Genomic DNA, 19,060 nt, shown 5'->3' on the forward strand with positions numbered 1-19,060 from the left:
ACAGCTTATTTTAAAACTAAACAAGAAATCCTAAATCCCCTCTGAAAAAGTCTTAGCAACTCATTCATCAATAAAATGAAACCATAAATTTGAATGTAGCTCTATCCATTATTCAGATTTAGAGGAAAAATGTGTAAAAAATTAATTTTCGCCTCATTTTTTGACATTCAAAACTCAATAAATGGGGCTTAGGGATTAAATAATAAAAAATCCCTCTGAAAAAATCTTCCAAATATTGTTCAGTCCAAGGCTGGAAAATGTGAAGTCTTTAGGTCCGACTGACGTGGACATAGTGTCGCCGCAATGACAGAAAAATGTGTTTGGAGAAAAAGGCCCTTGAAATTGTGTTCTCCCATATAAGTCTATGGGGGAACATTGAATCAGTGCAATATTTAAACATGTTATTGTGAAGATTAGGGATATTTTCTGTTTCCGGGTGAAAGCTTATATGTTCAGAGACCAATTTGGCCCAAAACCTGAAAACTGAAAAAATGTAGTTTTGCCTGTAGTGTCTCCCCTTAAACTGGGACATTAGGTCACCCTCCTTTTGGATCCTGTGGGACACATTCATGGTCACAGCCTGTGAAGTGTGGTTTGTAATGAATGTATACGGACGTTTTAACTCTCCGTCGTTCAAGTCCTGATAAATAATTTCACTCTCACCAAATCATGCACATTTTGGATCATTTTATCTCATTTAAAAGTTCATAAATACAAAGTACAACAACATGGCTCCGATCAGAATGAATCTCATTACAAAACAAATGTCATTATTAAAAACAGGCATGAATCATATAAAGTGCAGAGGGTTGTGGGGGCCTCAGCTGCTCCACGTCAGCCTGAACCCTGAAGGCAGCACGGCGGACTGGGCCTCGAACACGAAGAACAGCTGGTGCGAGGAGCCCGTGTACGGAGCGATGTTCGTCTCCTGCAAAACGTCCAGGGATTATCAGAAGGAATCATTCAGCTTTATCAGCAATGTCCCCGTTTTAGAGCTTCTCGTAGCTTTAATGTGATTTGTGGTTGTCAAAGTGAAGCCGTGACCCTGAACCCCAGGCCCCCATTTCCACAGACACTACACTTTTGTTTTGATTAAAAGATTACATTTAGAACAGGCTTGGAATTAAAAAAGCTTGTTTTTTAATTACCTCTGGAACCGCTTTAACTCTTTTAACTTTTGACTAAAACCACAATCTGTGCTGTAATACTGTGCAGCAGTGTTTCCCAACCCGGGGTCTGGCGGGCCCTGGGGATAAGCGTGCACTTAGCAGAACACTGTATGAGTTTGGGAGGAGTTGGACAGTCGGAAAAAAAACACACTTAAAAGAGGAGATTTCTAAATGTAGAAATATGGACAGAAAAGCAGATTATCTTTGTCTCCGCCCTCTCTGTATCCATGGTAACGTAGCCATGTGACCCACCATCAGCTGTAGCCCGGGTTTGGACCTGGTCTGCTGTTAATGAACTGTTACGAAACCTGGGAAATATCTGACTTCATTCAGAAACTTGCCAAAGAGGGTTGTGGTTTGAGCACATCTGGCACACGCGGTCTGTTGGCTGAAGGGCACATCTGGTGAGGTGCTGTGGTGCGTGAAGGTGTTTATGGTTTGATAGTGCTGCGATGCGCTCAGGTGCTAAAGCTGCTGCATTGACGTGTACACACAGATCATAACTGCCATTGATAAATGCTTCTGATATCAGTTTATTTACGAGACAAGCGGAACAGCTCTCTTTGCTGTTTACAAAACTATGTTAACTTTGTTTGCCATCTGTGCTGAAACAGTGTTTATTAGTTCAGGCTGGTGGAATGTTTAAATAGATGTGGAACGTTGCATCATTTGTTGTATAAAAGATCTGTCGTGTTAACAGAGATTTTTTTTATACAGTTGCAGAAAAATCTGTGTTTATAAAATGTCAGGGTTTGTGTAGCCAGGATCTTAGTGGATCACTTCCTGGAGGTATTCAGAGAATTAATGAATGTGAGAAAAAAAATCCTGAATGGAGTGGTTGTTCTCAGTGAATGTTTTTTTTATTTGTGTTGCTGCTCGATAAGACATATATGGAAGGTTGGCCCTGAAGGTCCATCATTTGAGGACCTTGGGTCTATGGTTAAGCCCTACAGAACAGAATGTGTTCTCACCAGTCCACAGTAAGCTGCCACGAAAGGCGAGGAGGCGTCCGGACCGTTGTATAACTTCAGGTAGTTGCTCTCGCAGGAGCCCTCATCGTCGATGCTGATCTGAGCGAACGTGACCGTCACCACTCTGCCTCTCGGAGCGTTGATGACCCACTCACAGTGCGTGCCGTTGGGGTACGTGCCCGGGAAGTTAGGGCTGGCGAAGGAACCGTGGTCACCAAACAGAGTCCCACCACAGCCTGCAGAGAACGTTGAGAATGTTAGAGAACGTTAGAGAACGTTAGAAAACGTTAGAAAACGTTAGAAAACGTTAGAAAACGTTAGAGAACGTTAGAGAACGTTAGAAAACGTTAGAAAACGTTAGAAAACGTTAGAAAACGTTAGAGAACGTTAGAGAACGTTAGAAAACGTTAGAAAACGTTAGAAAACGTTAGAAAACGTTAGAGAACGTTAGAGAACGTTAGAGAACGTTAGAAAACGTTAGAAAACGTTAGAAAACGTTAGAAAACGTTAGAAAACGTTAGAGAACATTAGAAAACGTTAGAAAACGTTAGAAAACGTTAGAGAACGTTAGAGAACGTTAGAGAACGTTAGAGAACGTTAGAAAACGTTAGAAAACGTTAGAGAACGTTAGAGAACGTTAGAGATCGTTAGAAAACGTTAGAAAACGTTAGAAAACGTTAGAAAACGTTAGAAAACGTTAGAAAACGTTAGAGAACGTTAGAGAACGTTAGAAAACGTTAGAAAACGTTAGAAAACGTTAGAAAACGTTAGAGAACATTAGAGAACGTTAGAGATCGTTAGAGATCGTTAGAGATCGTTAGAGATCGTTAGAGAACGTTAGAGAACGTTAGAGAACGTTAGCTCAGGTGAATCCCACAGAACACAGGAGGAGCTGGACTTTAGACGTCTCAGCTCTGGTCCAGAAGGCCTCCCAGTCAGAGTAAAGCAGTGTGTGTATGAGAACACATGGGGGGGATTCGAGAACTGATATTTTACTAAATCATTTCCAAAGACTTCTTTTAACATCGTCATCATCAATGCTGACTCATAGTTTGGGATTTAATCTTCATTTTGACTCGTAAAATATATGTATTTTGTGTTTTCTTACTTAATTCCTTACAATGATTCATGTTTTCATGGGATTTTCTTTGAAAATATAAACATTTTCGCATTGTTTAATTTCTCATAATTCATATCACTACTGAAACATGTCAAACTAACGCAAATTGAGTAAAATCTTTTTTCACAAAATCTCAAGTATAACTGGGTAAACACATTGAGTGCTGCGCTGTTTTGGGGATTTAGCTGTTGAGAGGCAACAATCCGGACCATTTCTCATGATATTTGTAGCACCACAGCGTGTTCACAGCATGTTTCATTCTACGTGTCTCGGTTCCTGAGAAATCTAAGCTAAACAGAGGCTAGTTTGGATCAAAATCACAGATTCTTTTCTGGATTCGGAGATAATTAGTGTTTTATGAAACACTCTTCTTTCTGATGAACTCCTCTCTCCTCTGTGGACGGACACTAACGTTAAGTGAAGAGGCAAATGCCTAAATGTATTTGTTTCAAGTAAATTTTCAACGACAACATTGTTTGAAACATTGCGTCTTGAAACACCGCGTGTTCTCGATCTCTTTTTATGGCGTCCGCATTTAAACAGCCTGGTTCTCGGATTGAAGACTTTAACAGGATGTTTCTCAGCCGTCCTTGGAGCGATTTTGATCATTTAAAAACCCAGAGAAACGTTAAAATCTCAACTGTTTTCATACATGGGAAGCTGCTCTGCTTTGTCAAACGTGCTCCAGAGAGCGAGAGACAAATGTCGGCTTTACAGCTGTTCGCTACGCAACACACTCCCTCGGACTAAAAAAAGAAACCGTAATATATACATAAAATGCCCCGATACAGCCCCATCGGTGACCGTGCATGAGTGGCCTGACCTTGGGGCGAGGAGGTCCAGGTGGCCTCGAAGCCGTCCATGGCTGAGGAGTAGTCGGACTTGAAGCGCAGGTACAGCTGGTTGGACTGAGGGAAGACGGGGCTGGGCACAGAGCTGCCACAGAACTTCCCGAGCAGAGGGGCGTCCGCGGTGCTGCCGTTACGCACCTGGAGACAAGAAAGCCCTTACAAACGGGAAGGAATCCACTACTGACCGCACTGACCGCAGCACTGGACACATGTTTAAGACCAGACACTGCAGGAGAAAAGATTTTAGCACTATGCAACTTTTTATGTGAAAAATAATAATGCACTCTTTGCTTTAATATCAGAACATAAAGTGACAGAAAGCTTGCAATATTTTGTTTTCTCACATTCATTCTCATTTCTCACTATTCACCTCCAGCGTCTCGCCTGAAAGCGTGTATTACCTCCAGGTAGTCGTAGTTGCACTCGGGGTGGTTTTCCACATTGAAGCTGTTGAAGAAGAAGGAGATGATGTGGTTGGCGGGAGCCCGGAGGATGATGGTACAGTCCATGTTGTGGGGGTAGATGTTGGGCCAGCCTGGACTCTTCAGGTACCCATACTCCTGCTCGTAGGTCCTGCTGCAGCCTGCACACACACATACAGGACCAATACAGCCTTAGAAGGGAAGACTGTATCCACCTGTGATCTGACAGGTGAAGACTGTACCCACCTGCGATTTGATAGGTGAAGACTGTACCCACCTGTGATCTGACAGGTGAAGACTGTACCCACCTGCGATTTGATAGGTGAAGACTGTACCCACCTGTGATCTGACAGGTGAAGACTGTACCCACCTGCGATCTGATAGGTGAAGACTGTACCCACCTGCGATCTGATAGGTGAAGACTGTACCCACCTGCGATCTGATAGGTGAAGACTGTACCCACCTGCGATCTGATAGGTGATGCTGAGGCCATTGCCGGTCATGTGGGCGTCTGATTTGAAGTTGACGTGGATGGTTCTGCCGTAGCTGTAGAAGTCTGGAGGATGAGCGTCCTCTGCACAGAACTTGTGGGACTGACCATAGTCTCCCTGGAAAACAGGCACAATGATATTTAATCTACTATATTAGCTGTGATCCAGAAGATCTAAAAGTGTAGGGAACTTTGAGTTTTCTAAAGGCATACTATGAAATATTTTTGACCATTTGAGTCCAGAAACACAAACATTCTTCCGAATGACCAGCGATTTTTGCAGTAAAAAATGGACTTGGATGCGGACCTAGCTTTAATTTAAACTCATATTTGGCTGCCTTTAGTCAACAAAAACGAGCTGGAGGTAATATGAGTTTATATGGTATTGATTGATGAGAAATTGAAACGGAATTTGCACATAGCATATGCAAAAAGGTCTGCATAGAGGAGGTATGGGTTATTTCACATAAAATTAATTTATAGTATAAAAGAAGGTCCTAAGAATAACAAAGCTGTACTACAGGATTGTTTCTGAAGGCAGGATTAATAAAAGGAAAATAATTTATTGTTTTGATCACGTTTTAATGCAAACATTTCCTCGAGCTACATGTTTCCATTTCTTTCCTCCATATTGAGTGCAGTGAGAAGGAGCACCCACCAGAGGCCAGTCCTTCATCTCCAGGTAGTTGGACGAGCAGCTCTGACTGGGCTGGAGCACAAAGATCTGCGTGGCCACACGGATGGTCTCCTGTTGAGGAGCGTCCAGGACCCAGCGACAGGAGGTGAACGGGGGGTAAGCGCTGGGGAAGGATGGGGAGGTCAGCGTCTGCACGTCTGTGGTGGCATTGACCACTCCTCCACACAGCACTGAGGGCAAACACATGGACATAAGGCATGACTAGATGTCTTTAGAAAGGGTTAAGGTTCAAAGTGTTCTGAGAGATACAAGGCTAGTTTCATTACTACCGGTATCGAAAAAATGAAAGTATTAAAAGCAGGTTCCTAATTTTTTTCTCCACATTTTTCATTTTTTGTATTTGGTGCATCTTATGTTGCACCAATGTTGTTCTTGTTTTGCCTTTTTCCCCTCATTTTTGGACCAACTTTTATTTTCTATTTTTAATTCTTACAAAATATTTTTTGCCAAAATTTCCCCCCCAAATTAATCCACATTTCTTGGAAACCTGATATTGTAAATTTGCAGATCTTCCACACATTATGGTTCTGTTTTCTGATTCTAGACGACAAGTATTTTAGTGTAAGTATCAGAAAAAGTATAGTTTAACTATCGATATCGAAAAAATGTCCTGGCACCCAACCGTATGCAGGGCAGAATGGACTCACGTGGCATAGACATGTAGGTAGCGTTGAAGCCTGCTCTCTGCACTGAGCTGTCTGTCTTGAACACCACAGTCAGGAAGTTCCCACTGGACACAAAGAAGGAGGGCACAGAGCTTCCACAGAAGGTCCCCACCAGAGGCCAGTGAGTGCTGTCCCCATCGTACACCTAAGGAGAAGGAGATGCAAGGCCATACTGACGTGCTGACCACTTGATGAGCTGTTGAGTGTGTGTCTGCACGTACCTTCACGTAGTCGTAGCGGCAAGTGGAGGAGCTCTCCAGGTCGAAGGAGGTGAAGCTCAGGTTGACCGCTTTGTTGACGGGCATCTCGATGGTCCAGGTGCAGTCCATCCGCGGCTCGTAGCGTCCATCCAGGTTTGGGTCTGGAGAGCCTAGCATCCCCATAGGCATGGACAAGTAACCTCCGCAACCCTGCGCTGGACCTGGGGAGGGATGAGGACACGGAGGCTGAAGAGCAGCGCAAGTAAAGGTGAACCCGTTCACTGATAATGGCAATACAACCGATTCTGATTCTTAAGTGGACGAGAGTGCAGAATGAGATCGGAGAAATAATGGCAATAACTGTCCTGAATATAGGACAATATTATTGCTCTTTTTCTACAGTTTCAACACAGCATGTTCCATTAAATGTGTTTTTACTTAGGCAATGGTTAGTAGCAAGATTTAAAAATGATCAACAACACTGAAATGATTTTGCAATATAATGTGGCTTCTTGCAGTAAGAATATTATGTCACCGAACTTTGCAGTAACGCAAACCAACATGCCTTTCTCTGGTTAGACACTGACTTCCACTACCATGGTAAATGGTAAATGGTCTCAACTTATATAGCGCTTTTCCACCTACATTAGGCACTCAAAGCGCTTTACCATCACGTCCTTTCTCTGGTTAGACACTGACTTCCACTACCCTCGTGTCCTTTCTCTGGTTAGTCACTGACTTCCACTACCCTCGTGTCCTTTCTCTGGTTTGTCACTGACTTCCACTACCCTCGTGTCCTTTCTCTGGTTAGACACTGACTTCCACTACCCTCGTGTCCTTTCTCTGGTTAGTCACTGACTTCCACTACCCTCGTGTCCTTTCTCTGGTTAGTCACTGACGTCCACTACCCTCGTGTCCTTTCTCTGGTTAGACACTGACTTCCACTACCCTCGTGTCCTTTCTCTGGTTAGACACTGACTTCCACTACCCTCGTGTCCTTTCTCTGGTTAGTCACTCACTTCCACTACCCTCGTGTTCTTTCTCTGGTTAGTCACTGACTTCCACTACCCTCGTGTCCTTTCTCTGGTTAGTCACTGACGTCCACTACCCTCGTGTCCTTTCTCTGGTTAGTCACTGACTTCCACTACCCTCGTGTCCTTTCTCTGGTTAGACACTGACTTCCACTACCCTCGTGTCCTTTCTCTGGTTAGACACTGACTTCCACTACCCTCATGTCCTTTCTCTGGTTAGTCACTGACTTCCACTACCATCACGTCCTTTCTCTGGTTAGACACTGACTTCCACTACCCTCGTGTCCTTTCTCTGGTTAGACACTGACTTCCACTACCCTCGTGTCCTTTCTCTGGTTAGTCACTGACTTCCACTACCCTCGTGTCCTTTCTCTGGTTAGTCACTGACGTCCACTACCCTCGTGTCCTTTCTCTGGTTAGACACTGACTTCCACTACCCTCGTGTCCTTTCTCTGGTTAGACACTGACTTCCACTACCCTCGTGTCCTTTCTCTGGTTAGTCACTGACTTCCACTACCCTCGTGTCCTTTCTCTGGTTAGTCACTGACGTCCACTACCCTCGTGTCCTTTCTCTGGTTAGTCACTGACTTCCACTACCCTCGTGTCCTTTCTCTGGTTTGTCACTGACTTCCACTACCCTCGTGTCCTTTCTCTGGTTAGACACTGACTTCCACTACCCTCGTGTCCTTTCTCTGGTTAGACACTGACTTCCACTACCCTCGTGTCCTTTCTCTGGTTAGTCACTGACTTCCACTACCCTCGTGTCCTTTCTCTGGTTAGTCACTGACTTCCACTACCCTCATGTCCTTTCTCTGGTTAGTCACTGACTTCCACTACCATCACGTCCTTTCTCTGGTTAGTCACTGACTTCCACTACCCTCGTGTCCTTTCTCTGGTTTGTCACTGACTTTCACTACCCTCGTGTCCTTTCTCTGGTTAGACACTGACTTCCACTACCCTCGTGTCCTTTCTCTGGTTAGACACTGACTTCCACTACCCTCGTGTCCTTTCTCTGGTTAGTCACTGACTTCCACTACCCTCGTGTCCTTTCTCTGGTTAGTCACTGACGTCCACTGCCCTCGTGTCCTTTCTCTGGTTAGTCACTGACTTCCACTACCATCACGTCCTTTCTCTGGTTAGTCACTGACTTCCACTACCCTCGTGTCCTTTCTCTGGTTAGTCACTGACTTCCACTACCATCACGTCCTTTCTCTGGTTAGTCACTGACTTCCACTACCCTCGTGTCCTTTCTCTGGTTAGTCACTGACTTCCACTACCCTCGTGTCCTTTCTCTGGTTAGTCACTGACTTCCACTACCCTCGTGTCCTTTCTCTGGTTAGTCACTGACTTCCACTACCCTCGTGTCCTTTCTCTGGTTAGTCACTGACTTCCACTACCCTCATGTCCTTTCTCTGGTTAGTCACTGACTTCCACTACCCTCATGTCCTTTCTCTGGTTAGACACTAACTTCCACTACCCTCGTGTCCTTTCTCTGGTTAGACACTGACTTCCACTACCCTCGTGTCCTTTCTCTGGTTAGTCACTGACGTCCACTACCCTCGTGTCCTTTCTCTGGTTAGTCACTGACTTCCAGTACCCTCGTGTCCTTTCTCTGCATGCTGAAATGTGTGTCTGTCGGCATGTGCCAGAGCAGTACCCAGTGTCTCGCTGTAGGCGGCCCTCCAGCCCTCGCGGCTGACCGAAGAGTCTGTCCTGAACACCAGGTACAGGTGGCTGGTGGAGGACCTGAGGTGGGGGGGCAGCTCAGACCCGCAGAAGGTCCCGAGCAGAGGAGCCAGGGTGTTCGGCCCGTCGTACACCGCCACGTAGTCATAGCGACAGGACGAGGACGACTCCAGGTCGAACCAGTTGAACCTCCGCGCCAACACAAGATAGTATTTAAACACTTTGGAGGCACCACAATGGAGTCTTTACACAATTATGTCAGGCTGCTTCTGGTTCATTCAACTGTGTACTATTTTTTCTGTTGAGTATTGTGACTGAGATTAGGTTTTCATTTAAATTGTATTTCTTGTGCTGTATTTTTGCGTAGCATCGTGCTTGATGCAAGCTCTTACTTGAGGTCTACGACCCGGTTGTCCTGCACCTGGATGTGGTAGGAGCAGTTGATGTTGTGGAGGTAGTCTGTGAGGGACAGGGCTGGGCTGCTTATGGTGCCAGAGGTGCTGTTGAAGAACCCTCCACAGGCTGAAAGACGCACAATATAACTGTTATTGCTAAGTAAATAAATGGAAATAAGGCCTGGGTGCTACCAAAATATTGACTACAGCATCACATCACTGCACCGAGTTAGCCAGAACACACGCTCTTCCCTTTCTTTACAAAGACGTGTATCTGGGATCAGGGGGATTTCTTCAAATTCCAAATGGGAGTGACTGACATGCACATTAATCAGAGAAAAGCCGAATACGACGCAGGCGGCAGGCAGTGCTATTTGTAAAGAAGGAAGTTAGTGTACTTTTAGTGTAAATTGTACCATTAAGTGACGTATCCAGGTATTCAGACTTTAGTTCAAAACATAAATATACTATATAACTTTGTGGATTTAATAGTACCCAGGTCTAGTAGGAAGCAGAATTAATTCATTGATGTTTAGACGAATAGAAGAGGGTGGACGGATCCAAACTCACCAAAGGTATTGTACTCAGCCATGAAGCCCGTGTCACTGACCACAGAGTCCGAGTAGAACTGGAGGCGCATGGGCCCGAGGGTGTAGAAGGGCCCGGGGATGGTGGAGCCGCACACGGTGGCGACAGGAGCACTAGAGCCCTGGGTGAAGATCTTCAGACCGTCAAACCCACACGAGGAGTGATCTGAAAGCAGATGAGAGATGTTTTTTTTTTAGAAAATGTTCATAGTTATTTCCACCCTTTATCAGGTGTGGGCCGAGACACAAAGCCCATGAGACGAGACAGGAGACCGTGTTCACGAGAACGAAATAAATAAATATTGTGTTCTTTGTTTGAACTGAGTAGTTTGTACCTAAATTAACAATCAAGCTGAAAACATAGGGACGGTAATGCAATTTACTTTTCCTCTGACTCCAGTTCTTTCTCAATTCGCTAACTGATTCCAAACAGATTGCCATATTTTATGTCCACGCATGTAGTTTTATAACTGAAAAGGGTTAATACATTGGGTCCTTTTGAAGCATTAAAGTGATATTCTGTACGTTTAAATGGTTTACAAATTTAATAGATGGTGTATAAACGAGCGCCTGGGCCTGAAATGAAATAATAATATTTTCCCTCCCTGAATCCCCGGGCTAAAACGTATAATCAATGAGACGAGCTTTCCTGTCAAATGTCACTCTCACCGTCTCCTCACTTTAATTAACATTTAACAGTTAATAAAATGCTCATTTGACCAAACGTTCTGTATGAGACAAAGATGCACAGAGGATGGGTTACAGTGACCTGGTGGACACTGGACAGGTCTACTCTTCCTTTCTCAAATGTCCCACTGAAATGATCATTTGTTGAACATGTGTACACCCACATGTGTGTAGTGCAGTAGATATGCATGTGACTCTCCCTGATGTGCTGCGTGGATCTGAACAACAGCCTTTGCTTGTAATGAAAGTGGAGCCTGGTGTCGGGAATCTGCTGCAGCTCCGTCTGTAGGATTATTGTTTTTTAACTCTCCTTAAAACATTAAAGTGTACACGCCACTGAGGGCCACAGACAGTGGTCAATGCTGTCAAACACACACAGAAGGTCCTGACTGTTCCCCACACCTTTACTTAGGCTTGGAATCATAATGCCAACAAAAAGTTAGTCTAGTTTTACTTGTGTCAAATGATTAAACTCAATAAGTAAAAAGGACCATCTCTGGCAATATTTGGCAATTCAACAAGAAGCCTGAGGGCCACCAGAAACTAGTCTGAGGGCCACATTTTGACCTTGTTAGATCTCGGAGTGGTTCCTGGGTAGTGTCTCGTACCTTCCACTTGGAAGACTCTGAAGGTGAGCACCACCACGCTCTGCGCTGCTGCGTCGATGTTGTAGTTGCAGTTGGCTCGGTTGGGGTAGTCCGAGGGGTAGTTCGGAGACACCACGTTCCCCCTGGAGCTGGTGAAGTTGGCACCACACCCTGAGGGAAAAGGATGTTATTTACTGACCACAGCCCAGCACACAACATGCTGGAGTGTGGATGTCTGAAGTCTCTTACTGGTGAAGTAGGAAGCAGAGAAGCCCTTGCCGGTGGCCCCGCTGCTCTGGAAGCGTACAGTAATCATGCTCCCAGGGGCCACTACAGGCTGAGGGGTCACAGAGCCACAGGAGGTGGATAAGAGGGCGTTTGAGGCCTGAGTACGGCCTGACCACACCTGCACAGAACACCAGAGTCATGGACTGAAGAAACTTGTTTTCATACACTTTGGACAACTCAGCCTTGGTATTTGTAAACTCAAAACCATCTATATGCATTTAAGCTGCAATAATTAGTTTAGACCTGGCTAATTCTGGTCTTGCAGCAAGAAGAAGTTAGCACTGTCCCTGATAAACCCAAAACATGTATAGTAGGCTGCTGCAGTAGGCCGCCAGACCGTACCTTGACGTAGCTGCTGGCGCAGGTCCCGGAGGTGTCTGGGATCTGGAAGTCTCCGCTGTAGCTCAGCTCCAGGTGGTTGCCCTCGTGAGCGATGATGTGCCACAGACACTCGGAGTTGGCCGGGAAGTTCTGAGGGTAGTTTGGAGACTTGATGATCCCACTGTCAGCGTGGATCACCCCTCCACAGCCTGCGGTACAAACACAGAGGTCAACTGCACCGTTTGACCTCTGCTCCCTCTGATCCTCTCCTCTGCCCCCGCTGATCCTCTCCTCTGCCCCCGCTGATCCTCTCCTCTGCTCCCTCTGATCCTCTCCTCTGCCCCCTCTGACCCTCTCCTCTGCCCCCTCTGATCCTCTCCTCTGCTCCCTCTGATCCTCTGCCCCCTCTGATCCTCTCCTCTGCCCCCTCTGACCCTCTCCTCTGCCCCCTCTGATCCTCTCCTCTGCTCCCTCTGATCCTCTGCTCCCTCTGCTCCTCTCCTCTGCCCCCTCTGACCCTCTCCTCTGCTCCCTCTGATCCTCTCCTCTGCCCCCTCTGCTCCTCTCCTCTACTCCCTCTGATCCTCTCCTCTGCTCCCTCTGATCCTCTCCTCTGCCCCCTCTGATCCTCTCCTCTGCCCCCTCTGATCCTCTCCTCTGCTCCCTCTGATCCTCTCCTCTGCCCCCTCTGACCCTCTCCTCTGCCCCTTCTGATCCTCTCCTCTGCTCCCTCTGATCCTCTGCCCCCTCTGATCCTCTCCTCTGCCCCCTCTGACCCTCTCCTCTGCTCCCTCTGATCCTCTCCTCTGCCCCCGCTGATCCTCTCCTCTGCCCCCTCTGATCCTCTCCTCTGCTCCCTCTGATCCTCTGCCCCCTCTGATCCTCTCCTCTGCCCCCTCTGACCCTTTCCTCTGCCCCCTCTGACCCTCTCCTCTGCCCCCTCTGATCCTCTCCTCTGCCCCCTCTGATCCTCTCCTCTGCCCCCTCTGACCCTCTGCCCCCTCTGCCCCTCTCCTCTGCCCCCTCTGATCCTCTCCTCTGCCCCCTCTGACCCTCTCCTCTGCCCCCTCTGATCCTCTCCTCTGCCCCCTCTGACCCTCTGCCCCCTCTGATCCTCTCCTCTTGCCCCTCTGATCCTCTCCTCTGCCCCCTCTGATCCTCTCCTCTGCTCCCTCTGATCCTCTCCTCTGCCCCCTCTGAGCCTCTCCTCTGCTCCCTCTGATCCTCTCCTCTGCCCCCTCTGATCCTCTCCTCTGCTCCCTCTGATCCTCTCCTCTGCCCCCTCTGATCCTCTCCTCTGCTCCCTCTGAGCCTCTCCTCTGATCCCTCTGATCCTCTCCTCTGCTCCCTCTGATCCTCTCCTCTGCCCCTCTGATCCTCTCCTCTGCCCCTCTGATCCTCTCCTCTGCTCCCTCTGACCCTCTCCTCTGCTCCCTCTGATCCTCTCCTCTGCCCCCTCTGATCCTCTCCTCTGCTCCCTCTGATCCTCCCTGCTCCCTCTGATCCTCTCCTCTGCCCCCTCTGATCCTCTCCTCTGCTCCCTCTGATCCTCTCCTCTGCCCCTCTGATCCTCTCCTCTGCCCCCTCTGATCCTCTCCTCTGCTCCCTCTGATCCTCTCCTCTGCCCCTCTGATACTCTCCTCTGCTCCCTCTGACCCTCTCCTCTGCCCCCTCTGATCCTCTCCTCTGCCCCCTCTGATCCTCTCCTCTGCCCCCTCTGATCCTCTCCTCTGCCCCCTCTGATCCTCTCCTCTGCCCCCTCTGATCCTCTCCTCTGCATCCTCTGACCCTCTCCTCTGCTCCCTCTGATCCTCTCCTCTGCTCCCTCTGATCCTCTCCTCTGCTCCCTCTGATCCTCTCCTCTGCCCCTCTGATCCTCTCCTCTGCCCCCTCTGATCCTCTCCTCTGCCCCTCTGATCCTCTCCTCTGACCCCTCTGATCCTCTCCTCTGCCCCTCTGATACTCTCCTCTGCTCCCTCTGATCCTCTCCTCTGCCCCTCTGATCCTCTCCTCTGCATCCTCTGATCCTCTCCTCTGCCCCCTCTGACCCTCTCCTCTGCCCCCTCTGATCCTCTCCTCTGCTCCCTCTGACCCTTTCCTCTGATCCTCTCCTCTGCTCCCTCTGATTCTCCCTGCTCCCTCTGATCCTCTCCTCTGTCCCCTCTGAACCTCTCCTCTGCTCCCTCTGAACCTCTCCTCTGCTCCCTCTGATCCTCCCTGCTCCCTCTGATCCTCTCCTCTGTCCCCTCTGATCCTCTCCTCTGCTCCCTCTGATCCTCTCCTCTGCTCCCTCTGACCCTCTCCTCTGCTCCCTCTGATCCTCTCCTCTGCTCCCTCTGATCCTCCCTGCTCCCTCTGATCCTCTCCTCTGTCCCCTCTGATCCTCTCCTCTGCTCCCTCTGATCCTCTCCTCTGCCCCCTCTGATCCTCTCCTCTTCCCCCTCTGACCCTCTCCTCTGCAGCCTCTGATCCTCTGTCCCCTCTGATCCTCTCCTCTGCTCCCTCTGATCCTCCCTGCTCCCTCTGATCCTCTCCTCTGTCCCCTCTGATCCTCTCCTCTGCTCCCTCTGATCCTCTCCTCTGCTCCCTCTGATCCTCTCCTCTGCTCCCTCTGCTCCTCTCCTCTGCCCCCTCTGATCCTCTCCTCTGCTCCCTCTGATCCTCTCCTCTGCTCCCTCTGATCCTCTCCTCTGCCCCCTCTGATCCTCTCCTCTGCTCCCTCTGATCCTCTCCTCTGCTCCCTCTGATCCTCTCCTCTGCCCCCTCTGATCCTCTCCTCTGCTCCCTCTGATCCTCTCCTCTGCCCCCTCTGATCCTCTCCTCTGCCCCCTCTGACCCTCTCCTCTGCTCCCTCTGACCCTCTCCTCTGCTCCCTCTGATCCTCTCCTCTGCTCCCTCTGATCCTCTCCTCTGCCCCCTCTGATCCTCTCCTCTGCTCCCTCTGATCCTCTCCTCTGCTCCCTCTGATCCTCTCCTCTGCCCCCTCTGATCCTCTCCTCTGCTCCCTCTGATCCTCTCCTCTGCCCCCTCTGATCCTCTCCTCTGCCCCCTCTGACCCTCTCCTCTGCTCCCTCTGACCCTCTCCTCTGCTCCCTCTGATCCTCTCCTCTGCCCCCTCTGATCCTCTCCTCTTCCCCCTCTGATCCTCTCCTCTGCAGCCTCTGATCCTCTGCTCCCTCTGACCCTCTCCTCTGCTCCCTCTGATCCTCTCCTCTGCCCCCTCTGATCCTCTCCTCTGCTCCCTCTGACCCTCTCCTCTGCTCCCTCTGACCCTCTCCTCTGCTCCCTCTGACCCTCTCCTCTGCCCCCTCTGACCCTCTCCTCTGCTCCCTCTGACCCTCTCCTCTGCTCCCTCTGACCCTCTCCTCTGCCCCCTCTGATCCTCTCCTCTGCCCCCTCTGACCCTCTCCTCTGCTCCCTCTGACCCTCTCCTCTGCCCCCTCTGACCCTCTCCTCTGCCCCCTCTGATCCTCTCCTCTGCCCCCTCTGACCCTCTCCTCTGCTCCCTCTGACCCTCTCCTCTGCCCCCTCTGATCTTCTCCTCTGCCCCCTCTGATCCTCTCCTCTGCTCCCTCTGATCCTCTCCTCTGCTCCCTCTGACCCTCTCCTCTGCTCCCTCTGATCCTCTCCTCTGCTCCCTCTGACCCTCTCCTCTGCCCCCTCTGATTCTCTCCTCTTCCCCCTCTGATCCTCTCCTCTGCTCCCTCTGATCCTCTCCTCTGCTCCCTCTGATCCTCTCCTCTGCTCCCTCTGATCCTCTCCTCTGCCCCCTCTGATCCTCTCCTCTGCCCCCTCTGATCCTCTCCTCTGCCCCCTCTGACCCTCTCCTCTGCCCCCTCTGATCCTCTCCTCTGCCCCCTCTGATCCTCTCCTCTTCCCCCTCTGACCCTCTCCTCTGCTCCCTCTGATCCTCTCCTCTGCCCCCTCTGATCCTCTCCTCTGCTCCCTCTGATCCTCTCCTCTGCTCCCTCTGACCCTCTCCCCTTCATCCTCTGCATAATGTTGCCCTTTCCTTGACATCCTCTGCTCGCATGTCTTCATGTCTTGACCACACCCATACTTTGGTCTTCCTCTCTGCTTTCCATCTATTGGCTACTCTAACCTCAGCGTTCTTCTGCCCGTATACTCAGTATCCCCTCTCTGGACATGTGGAACTCATTCATATGCCACACAGCTCTTCTCCTAACATCATCCTCTCAGACACCATCATCCTTTCTGCTCTGCTGCTCTGGTTCCAAACATACTCAAAAGCACATTGTAGGAAGTAGCAATAGAAAACACCAACAGGAGCCGTCTCACCGGAAGAGTCAGCTGACCACGTGGCCATGAAGCCTCCATGGGACACACTGTGGTCGGCCAAGAAGACCACGGCCAGCTTATTGGAGCCCGACTGGACCGTTCCAGGAGACGTGGTCCCGCAGTACTGTCCGATCACGGGAGAGCCCGCGGAGCCGCCGTTGAAGATGGTGACCGAGTCCCAGCCGCAGGTGGAGTGGGCCTCCAGGCTGAAGTACGTGAACGTGAGCTGACGCAGCAGAACAGGACAATTACTCCACGGGTTACATCAAATATGGATGGAGTGCATGTGACTTCATTTAAAAACAATTTACTTTTAGACAGGCTAAGGCTGGCCACACACCGCAACGTTTAGTTTAATTTCGATCTTCTCACAATTTATTTTTCTTTTAAAAGGCGACTAAAGCCATCTGCTTCTCCTTGGGTTTAGACCTGGTGTTGTCCTGGTTTAGTCTGAGTTTGAGTCCTTACATTGTTGTGACATGCTCCTCTCATGGGTTAGTCCTGGTTTAATCCTGGTTCAGTCTGTCCAGGTTTAGACCTGATATAGACCCAGTTTTCTCTTGGGTTTTTTCTAATCGAGTCCTTGCGTTTTGACCTGGTTTAGTCCTGGTTTCGCCCAGGGCAATACTCGTCTCACTCTGTCCCTGGTTTGGTCCTTTTTAGTTTGGTCCTGGTTTAGACCTTGACTTCAATCTCTGCTTTAGTCTGGTTTACGTCTTAGTTTAGGCCTGGTTTAATCCAGGTTCAGTCCGTGATATTGTACCTGGTGTAGACCTACTTTCTCCTGGTTTAGTTCTGGTTTAATTACAACAGTAGAAGCAGTGAGTGTGGAAAAGTGTCAGTATTTGAGCTCGTTGCTGCATAAAACATGAAAGTAAGTGAATCATGATATGGCGATGACACCAAAAAAGCAGATGGTCGTGGAGGTCAGATCACAATTCGATTTTTATCATCATATCGCCCAACACTAATCCAAACACAAACTCACTTGCCACATTTCAAATCCAAATACACGTACAGTGGCGAGAAAAAGTAAGTACACTGTGTGGAATTTCTTCTGCATAAATTAAATGTGGTCTGATCTTCATCTAAATCACAAGAATGATTAAACAGTGTCTACTTTAACTAATACCACCCAAACATTTACATTTTATCATATTTGTATTGACCATAACATGTAGACTTTCACAGGAGAGCGAGGAATAAGTAAGTACACCCCCTGAATCTTGCTGAACTGCAGCAGTTTTGACGAATGGTCCAAGATTCATCCTGATCATTGTGAGTGTCTGATCTTCAGCTACAGAAGAGCAGTTATTGCTACAAAAGAAGGATCAGCAGATATTTAATACAGGGGTTCACTTACTTATTCCATACTGTTGCGAATGTCTCAGGTTTTTCTCTAAAATATCTTGATAAACTTGTGAATTCATTTTTCTATTGATGATAGCACGTTGTCCAGGCCCTGAGGCATCAAAACAGCCCCACACCATGGTTCTCCTGCTCCAGACTTCACAGTGAGGAGAGGGTTTTGATGTTGGTGCTGTTCCATTTTTCCTCCACACATGACGTTGTGTGTTCCTCCCAAACTATTCAAGTTTGGTTTGCGAAAGAGCTCTTGGATGCTCCACAGCACTACTGGGGAAATACACTGAGGACTGTTGGAACTAAGTTGAACAGTTTGGGAGGAACACACAACGTCATGTGTGGAGGAAAAATGGAACAGCACCAACATCTAAACCCTCTCCTCACTGTGAAGTCTGGAGCAGGAGAACCATGGTGTGGGGCTGTATTAATTTTGCAGAAAAAAAAATTCACAACAGTGTGGAATAAGTAAGTGAACCCCTGTATTAAATAACTGCTTTTCTGTAGTTGCAGATTAGATGAGGATGAATCTTTACAAAACTGCTGCAGCTCAGTGAGATTCAGGCGGTGTACTTACTTCTTCCAATAAGTTATGGTCAGTAAAAATATGATCACATGTAAATGTTTGGGTGGCATTAGTTTAAGCAGATACTGTTTATTCATTGTTTTGATGAAGATCAGACCACATTTAGTCTCCAGTTTAGGCAGAAATGTGATAAATTCCACATGGTGCACTTACTTTTTCTCACCACTGTATCTGACCATAACTGCACCACTGCCCCTCTGTGTCCATGTCTGCTCTTTAAAAACAGTTATTTTGCAGGTTTCTTGTTGACTCATGAAGTGCTGACTCTGACACAGCTTTCTAATTTTGATTCACAAAAACTGAAAAGAAAACGTTGTGGAGCACATTTTAAAACATCTCAGCAGATTAATCATTAAATCCGTTCAGTCAAGAGAACAAAGTCCGTCCCTCAGTTCCGTGTTTGTAGGCTGTAGTACAGAGGAGAGAACATGGCTGATACTCACTGTGATTGTGTGTCCTGGAGGGGCCTCTAAGAGCCAGGCACAGCGGCTGGGGCCGGGGTACACACCAGGGTAGAGAGGGCTGGACACCACCCCCCCTTCACCCATCTGCCAACCTCCACACTCTGAAAGAACCCTCCAGTCAGTCACATGCGTCATCGTTTCTGTCAGTGTAGTGTCTTTGCTAAAACGATGCAGTAAGTGAA

General features: G+C 48.3%; 1 protein-coding gene across 1 annotated transcript in view; it reads right to left on the minus strand.

Annotated features, from left to right (window-relative positions):
* Positions 1-820: 820 nt before the first annotated feature.
* The window catches only part of cubn (cubilin (intrinsic factor-cobalamin receptor)), a gene marked incomplete at both ends in the record, with an annotated part of 67,062 nt that continues 48,822 nt past the window's right edge, over positions 821-19,060 (minus strand). The window contains 16 exons of the mRNA XM_079576273.1: positions 821-928; positions 2,141-2,376; positions 4,084-4,249; positions 4,513-4,694; positions 4,997-5,141; positions 5,682-5,890; positions 6,368-6,530; positions 6,607-6,806; positions 9,274-9,491; positions 9,695-9,824; positions 10,268-10,450; positions 11,580-11,729; positions 11,808-11,964; positions 12,189-12,376; positions 16,467-16,692; positions 18,858-18,979. Of these exons, the coding sequence (XP_079432399.1) occupies positions 821-928; positions 2,141-2,376; positions 4,084-4,249; positions 4,513-4,694; positions 4,997-5,141; positions 5,682-5,890; positions 6,368-6,530; positions 6,607-6,806; positions 9,274-9,491; positions 9,695-9,824; positions 10,268-10,450; positions 11,580-11,729; positions 11,808-11,964; positions 12,189-12,376; positions 16,467-16,692; positions 18,858-18,979 (2,783 nt within the window). The remainder of the gene's footprint in view (positions 929-2,140; positions 2,377-4,083; positions 4,250-4,512; positions 4,695-4,996; positions 5,142-5,681; positions 5,891-6,367; positions 6,531-6,606; positions 6,807-9,273; positions 9,492-9,694; positions 9,825-10,267; positions 10,451-11,579; positions 11,730-11,807; positions 11,965-12,188; positions 12,377-16,466; positions 16,693-18,857; positions 18,980-19,060) is intronic.

This window comes from Gobius niger, assembly GCF_951799975.1.
Source record: "Gobius niger genome assembly, chromosome: 18".
NCBI classification, from domain to species: Eukaryota; Metazoa; Chordata; class Actinopteri; order Gobiiformes; family Gobiidae; genus Gobius; species Gobius niger.